This window comes from Herpailurus yagouaroundi, unplaced genomic scaffold (assembly GCF_014898765.1).
Source record: "Herpailurus yagouaroundi ecotype Mexico unplaced genomic scaffold, PumYag 221, whole genome shotgun sequence".
NCBI classification, from domain to species: Eukaryota; Metazoa; Chordata; class Mammalia; order Carnivora; family Felidae; genus Herpailurus; species Herpailurus yagouaroundi.
This window is the reverse complement of record NW_024412452.1, coordinates 9378706-9385715: the sequence shown is the minus strand read 5'-3', so window position 1 is coordinate 9385715 and position 7010 is coordinate 9378706. Positions and strand designations below refer to the sequence as shown.

The following is a 7010-nucleotide window of genomic DNA, read 5'->3' as shown; positions in this document are numbered from 1 at the left end:
GCTACGGTGCCTCATTTTGCTTCACCGTTGCTCCCTGTTGAGCCACAACAGGTGAGGATTGAGATGCTTCAGAAATGTGACCCGGCACTGGGGGCCCCTCACATGACCCCGAGATACCAGAGGTGTCTCTCTCCCCGAACAAGGCACGTGCGGGCCGGGTGACCTGTCTTTCCAGTAGGCCCACACTCTGGATCTGTGATCACGCGCCCCCCACCCATAGCTGAGCCTGACGCGGCGGTGGCTCATGCGCCTTTCCGCCCCAGCCTCTAGCCACGGACCACACGTCCCATCCCTGCCGCCCGGCCCCGCCCCCTGCCCCGGGCGCGCCCCTCCAGTTTGCCGGCTCGGGTGTCGGAGGGGCCGCGCCCGCGGGCCGCGGGCGCGGATTGGCTGCGCCGCGGCGGCGGGCGGCCCGTGGGCGCACACACCCTCCCCGTGCAGCCAATGGGAGTGCGCGCGTCACTGATCGGGAGGCCCGCGAGCCGGCAGCGCCTCAATAAGCCACATTGTTGCACGAAACTCCGGAGCAGGAGTCCCGGGCCGCCGCTAGCGCCGCCGTGTCATCAAGCGAAGATCCGTGGGCAAGAGCAGCACGCGTGTTGAGCCGGAGAGGTCCGCTCGCTCAAGTGAGACCGGACTGAGATTCTTCCCAAGTTGAGCCTTTGGTGATTCTGTGGTGAAGTTAGCGCCTTGGCGGCGGGGCCACCCCGACACGTCGCCAGGAGTGATTTTTGGGCGCCTTCTGGGAATTCGGACTCCCAAAACCTGTTTCTGGAGACCCTAGACTCTCCCGCCAGGCGTGCCATCTCCTTCTTTTTGTGCCGCCCGGATTCACTGCTCCTGGCCGGGCCGCCAAGCCCGGATACAAAGCGGTCGGTTCGCGCTGCCCTCCGCCCCCGCACGCGCTCCAGCCTCGGTTTCCCAACTCGGCGCCGACGGGCCGCGGCAGGATGATCGCCTCACATCTGCTCGCCTACTTCTTCACGGAGCTCAACCATGACCAAGTGCAGAAGGTAGGCAAGCGCGTGCAGGGGCGGCTGGCTCGCTTCTGACAAAGTTGTGCGGTCCCCGGCCGGCCGCGGACTCTCAGTCTTGACCCTGCGGGGGACCGCTTCCACCCCATTCGGGGCCGTGGGTGCGGAAAAAGTCAGGGCTGCCGGGAAACTCCAGGGCGCGAGGAGCCACGTCCGCTAGGCACCGGCAGGCGTGTGCGCGCGTGCTAGGCGCCTGGGCTCGCGCTCCGCGCGGCTCTCCGCCTTCCTGACACCCTGCGCGCGCTCGCGCTTTTTTCTTTTCTTTTCTTTTTTTTTTTTTTTTTCCGCTGGAGGGGCGGGTCAGCCAGCACGTAGTCTGAGACTGCGGAGTCCACGTGGGTGGAGCCCCCCTTTGGCCGCCGGAGTTCCGGCGAGAGCACGTGTGGAGAATCTTGGCTGCGGTGGGGGAGGCTCCTCTGCCACGTGGGACTGTCAGGGGGCTCCCGCGCCGAACGAGCGCGTCTTGGGGACGTGCAGTTCCCCTCGGCGTTCCTCATGGCCTCGCGCAGGTGGGCTTGGGGAGAGGCCCCCTCCCCCGCCAGAGGGAGTTGGGACGGGGGCGAAGTAACTCCGTCCGCCGCACCCCCTCCCCGGAACTGAGGCGCCCGGAACTGAGGCCCCGCGATGGGCGTACATCCCCCACCGATCGGCCTCTGGACCGCCAGGCCTGGAGTGGCCGGGGCCCGCCTCCAAGAAGAGGGCCAACTTTGGTTGATACTTCTGGTGCTCCTAAAACTTGCTCGAGGAGGATCTCCCCCCCCCCCCCCCCCCACTTTTCCGTCTTTTTAAGAAAAGTTTTTGTTATGTAAACGAGCTTATTCCTGCCTTAGGCTCCGACAGGTCTGCCTACCTAGTTCCCGGCAGGTTCATATTCTCTCTCTTTTCTCTCTCTCTCTCTCTCTCTCTCTCTCTCTCTCTCTCTCTCTCTTCCCCCCGCCCCGGTCTCTCGCCAGGTCATTTCCATAAGAAAGAGCTTCTGGCCCCGCCGGGACCAAGCTCTAGGTGCTTCGGGATATGGGGTGGGGGTGGGGCCCGGCCCAAGGTGCAATCACTCTAGGGAGAATTGAGTTTCTGAAATCCTGGGGATTTCTGGATTGGCACCTGACCATGCACCTCAGCTAGGACTTGAGAAGAGGGGATGGGCTGAGGCGGAGGTAGGGGTGTCCAGACCTGTGAGGCAATGACAGCGTTGCTCAATTGCATACTTGAAGCTTCTGTGTCTTACAGGGAACACAATTTTGGGAGAATGTCTTGACATAAATTCGGTGCGGGGACCTGCTCTTACTCCCATTCTGGGTATTGTGAGAGCAAAGGTGGGCTGCCATTATGGTGCTTTCAGAGCAGAGACACATGAACCCCCATATAAAACATGGCCATACTCAGCCTCAGAATGGAGTAGCAAGCAGCGGGAGGCTGGTTTAGTTGAGTTTTACTCTGCTTATAAAACGGCTGTTGCTCCCTCATTCCTGGGATGTAGCTCTGCTCTGCACTTTAATGCAGTTTATTTAAGAATGTGTCTGTGAGCCGGCAGGATCTTGGCAACTTCTTTCGGCTTCTCTGCCCAAGAAGTGAGTTAACCCTTGGGGAAGACTCATCCCTTGGCAAATTCTAAAGCAGGAAGCTGGAGGATTATTAATCCAGGGGAGGTCTTCTCGGATGTGTGAATATCAGACCAGGACATTTTAATTCTTTTACAAATTGTCTCCTACTCCAGGGGAGGGAGGCTAAGACCTGAACCGTGTCATGGAATGGATTGGGGGCCATCTCTTTGGTCCCAGAGTGGAGAGATTACTAGCCAGGGTATCTGGAAATGAGTTCTAATCTCTGTTTTATGGTTTATTAACCTCAGGACCTGAGCAAGTCACTTTGCCTCTTTGGCCTGCTGATTTCTTTTTGTGTCTTCAGCAGGCTCCACGCTCAGTGCGGAGCCTGACATCATGACCTGAGCCAAAATAAAGAGTTGGAAGCTTTAACTGACTGAGCCATCCAGGTGCCCCTGGTTTCTCTTGGTAAAAGGGGAATGACAGCAGTGGTCCTGTCCACTTTATAGAGTTGTGATGATTAAGCACAGTAATGTAGAAATGTCTTTCTTGTAGGTTACTCTTATCTACACTCACAACCTCTTTTACCCTGTGAAGTATCTGGGGGGAGACAGGTGTATTTCCTCTAAATTACCAATGGGGGCAGAATAGAGTCAGGCCCTTAACTTACCAGGTGTCAGAACCTGGGGCTTGGCCTCCTGGCTTAGGTGAGCAAAGCTGTTTGATTCCAGCTGCAATTAGATAGAAGTAGGAAGAGAATCAGAATATTTTGGAAGCATCTTTTCAAGTTGCTGCTACAAGGATGAGTTAGGAAAGAAGGATGAAGCTTGAGTTTAATTTTAGAGTCTTTTGAAAAGGTCTTGATTTGGACTCTTCTGAAATCCCCATTATCTTACATATTCTGGGTGGTGGTCTGAGGCATGGAAAACATAGATTCACCTGCCCAGAACTGTCACCCGCCTCCAATTTGTATCCTGATGGACAAGCCCAATGTTTTGTACCATTAGGAGGAGAGTAAGCGTCGTTTGCTCACTTTTGCCGATTAATGCTTTGAAACTCAAGAGCAAATACTTATAGCATCTACTGTGTACCAGGCACTGGTTTAAGCTCTTTACATTTGTTAGCTTATTAACATTCATAACAACCTCACAAAGTAGATGCAGTTATTGACAGCATTCCTGTTTTATTGGTGAGGAACGAAGGCACAGTAACTTGTCCAGGGTCACTAGCTTTTTTGTAAAACGTGGGAATTAAAGCCATGCAGTTGGGCTCCAGAGTCCCATGCTCTTGACCACATTCACCTGCTTCTGGGAACAATATTGGACTTCATCCTAGCCTGTGTCTGCATTCACTCTTGGATGCTGGCAGCACCCTCACTTAGCATGCCCAGAAATGCAACTAGCTCTTCTCTTGGTTGCATTAATGGCACCAGTACCCTCTGGCCATTCTGGCTGGGAGCTTTGGACTCATTTCATTGACTTTCCTTTCTGATTGCTACACATTTGTCAACCGGTGTCTGGCTTACTTCAGAGGCCTCCTAGGGTTTCTCTGTTTCCACTCTCTTTCTGGAGCCAGACTGGAACATTTCAGAAGCCTTTTAACACCGCATGCTGAATGCCCCCTGACTCCTTCATATTCTGTATCTTCACTCCCCAAGGACTTGCCTGGCCATTCCTTTGAATGCCACACTCTTCACACTAGGGGCTTTTGCCTTATCATGGCATTTTTATCATCCCACTATGCATCAGAGTTGGTAGTTTTCAGTTCCAGTTCCTTCCTCAGGACAGGGAGAATCCTGGCTGTTCATCTTTGTAGCCACAGTTTCTGGCTACTGATGTACTCAATGAGTGTGAGGATGAGGGAGGGGACCTTCCTGGAGACAGCAGCTCAGCAAGGGCTGTGGGAAGGGGAGGAGGGTGAGAGGCAGATTGGGGGATGGCTAGTTCTGGGCTGAAGGGATGGGTGGATGGGGAGACATTAAGAGAGAAAGGCAGTGGGCTCTTCCTTCGTCAAGACCCAAGGTTGATCCTGAGAAAAGGTGGGGGGCTGGGGGGCACGGGGAAAAAGGCAGAGAGTGAGGGTGTTTCCTGTCTTCCAGCAATCAAGGCTTTATGCTCTGTCTGTGGAGAGATAGAGGATTCTTTTTATTAATTGCGGTATAATTAATATTCAAGATACAGGGTTTTTGCCGCTTGGGAATGAGAATCAGTTTTAACCATGGAAGTGAAATGAAGTGTGCATGCCTGCCTTTAGCCATTGGCCAAATTATTTAACATGCACAGACTGGTGACATATTTTCACTCCAGTTATGGCATATAGATAGCTCATTCGGGCTTCTTTCTGTGTGAGTGAAGGGTGGCTTTCAACTCTGGACTTAAGAGTGGGAGGAATATCTTGGAAGCAGAAAATTCAGCAGAGCCCCTAAGAGTCAAGGTAGACGAGAGTTTTAATGTTTTCTGAGAACTTATTGTGGGTACCAAGCCCTCTGGCTACTACGTGGGAAACTGAAACTAAGACCCCTTTCACTTGTCTGGTGAGATAAGTTAGTAGTGAAGAGAGGGTGCCTTACCATGGGGTGAGGAGTTAGAGACCTCCAGAGAACCTTGATGGGTATGCCTTGAGCACCTGCTATGTGCCACTAATCTTCAGATAAGGGGTTAAAATACCAGGAGTTCAGTACTGATCACAACCTTACTGAGATTAGTTTTGGCTGAGTTAACTGACATTGACCGGTACAGTTTTGCGTTTGTTCAGCTTGTATGTACTACTTAGCATCCTAATAACGTCTCTTCCCTGCTCAGGAGCAGTTGATGGTGGTAGGAATATTTTGTAACTTTTGCTAATCATCCATTTTTTTTGTATCACCAAATTTCTATTTCAGAGAGCTCCGGGAAGCACTTTTCTTTACCATTGAACTAATTAAAATTCCCTTTGAGGCTCCTCAGATAAAGCCAACTTTTTTTTTTTTTTTTTTTTTTTTTTAAACATCACTTTTCAAAGTTGAACTTTTCCAGCACTGTGAGGAGGGAGGGTGAGGGCAGTTAGGGGCCCTTTTCCAAGGGGAATCAAAACAATACAAACTGCAACAGTTTTCTCAAAATCTGGCAGCCAGAGTAAGGAGATCTGATGTACTAAAAGACCTCAGGAACCCCAGAAAACTGGCTTCCTTTGTTCAGATACTTCTTTAAAAGACGACTCTAGATAATGGGTTCCTCATTATCATTGTTGAGTTTTGCAGTCAGCAAGTTTGGTTTGTTTTCCAACACTGTGTGTTGTCTGTCTTTTCCTTTCCAAAGCAGTGGGGGTCTGGGGGTTGAACAGATCAGATCCCAGAGTTCATTGGCTGAGTCTTAATATCGCACACCACAGATCACAGGCTATGCTTTCTTGTACTGGAGTGGTTGTTTCTGCTTGCTTCTCAAGCAGGTCTTTCAACTGAAGTGCTGTTGGCATTTTGGGCCATGCAGTCTTTTGTGAGGGGTGATCCCAATCTATAGTAAAGAGCAAGGATTCCCACTGTACCCAAGTTGACAGGGGCAAAGCCTGTGTTTTATTTGTTTCTTTGTTTGGTTTCTTTTTGTTACTACTTCTTTTGAACCATAGTTTTCAACTATTGGTGATTTTGCCCTCCAGTGGACTTTGGTAATGTTTGGAGACATTTTTGTCTGTCACAGGTTAGGTAGGTGAGGATACGTTATTGCATCTAGTAGGTAGAAGCAAGGGAGGTGCTCAATCCTACGACACACAGGACAGTCCCCTTGCAACAAAGACTTTTTTGGCCCCAGATATCTGTAGGTTGAGAAGCTGTGTTAGAAGAGCATAGTTCATCCCCTCCTTCAGTTTTATAGCGCATTGTTCATGGTCATAGAGCTACTTAATAGCATCTGTAACTAAGACCTTGGCTGTCAGCTCTCAGGGTGCCAGGACATGGGACAGTCATGGTAGGAAGTGGTCTTTTACAAAAGTTGAATTTGAGGTGAAGTCTGCAGACCATGGCAGTCAGCAGATGTCCATGACCCCTGGATAATGGGTAGGTTACCTGGGTTACTGTTTTTCTGTATTTAACCAGAAGAATGTGGGCAATGTAAGCACTCCAGGAAGCCCATGGGAGAGAAGTCTGCTCAGTTATCCACAAGAGAATCTCACCCTGGTTGTTGCTGGGATTTTCATGGAGGCCAGGCATCCATCAGTCTTCTGAACAAAGCAGGCGGATGAGCTGACAGAACATGAGTAAAGGAGCTACTATAGCTGGGGGCAGAAGAGAGGCCAGTGATACCCACCAAGGGCCAGTCCAGCAGTCATATTGGGAGAAGCTGTGTGGTGAGTGATAGAGCCAGTCTCCTAGGGTTGAGTCCTGGCTTATGTAACCAGCTTTGTGAACTTGGGACAGTTAATTTAACCTTTGTAGGGCACTGTTTCTTCCTCTTGTAAAATG

At 51.2% G+C, this 7010-nt stretch overlaps 1 protein-coding gene across 3 annotated transcripts in view; it reads left to right on the top strand.

Moving 5' to 3' along the window:
* The first annotated feature begins 480 nt into the window (after positions 1-480).
* Positions 481-7010, top strand: part of HK2 (hexokinase 2) — a 62201-nt gene continuing 55671 nt past the window's right edge. Inside the window, exon 1 of one of the 3 annotated variants that reach the window (XM_040458410.1) lies at positions 481-1013. In XM_040458410.1, coding sequence (XP_040314344.1) covers positions 951-1013 — 63 coding nt within the window. In that variant the 5' untranslated portion in view covers positions 481-950. Of the gene's footprint in view, positions 1014-1426; positions 1544-7010 lie in introns of those variants that run through there. The other 2 variants (XM_040458409.1, XM_040458411.1) reach the window with 2 other exon arrangements.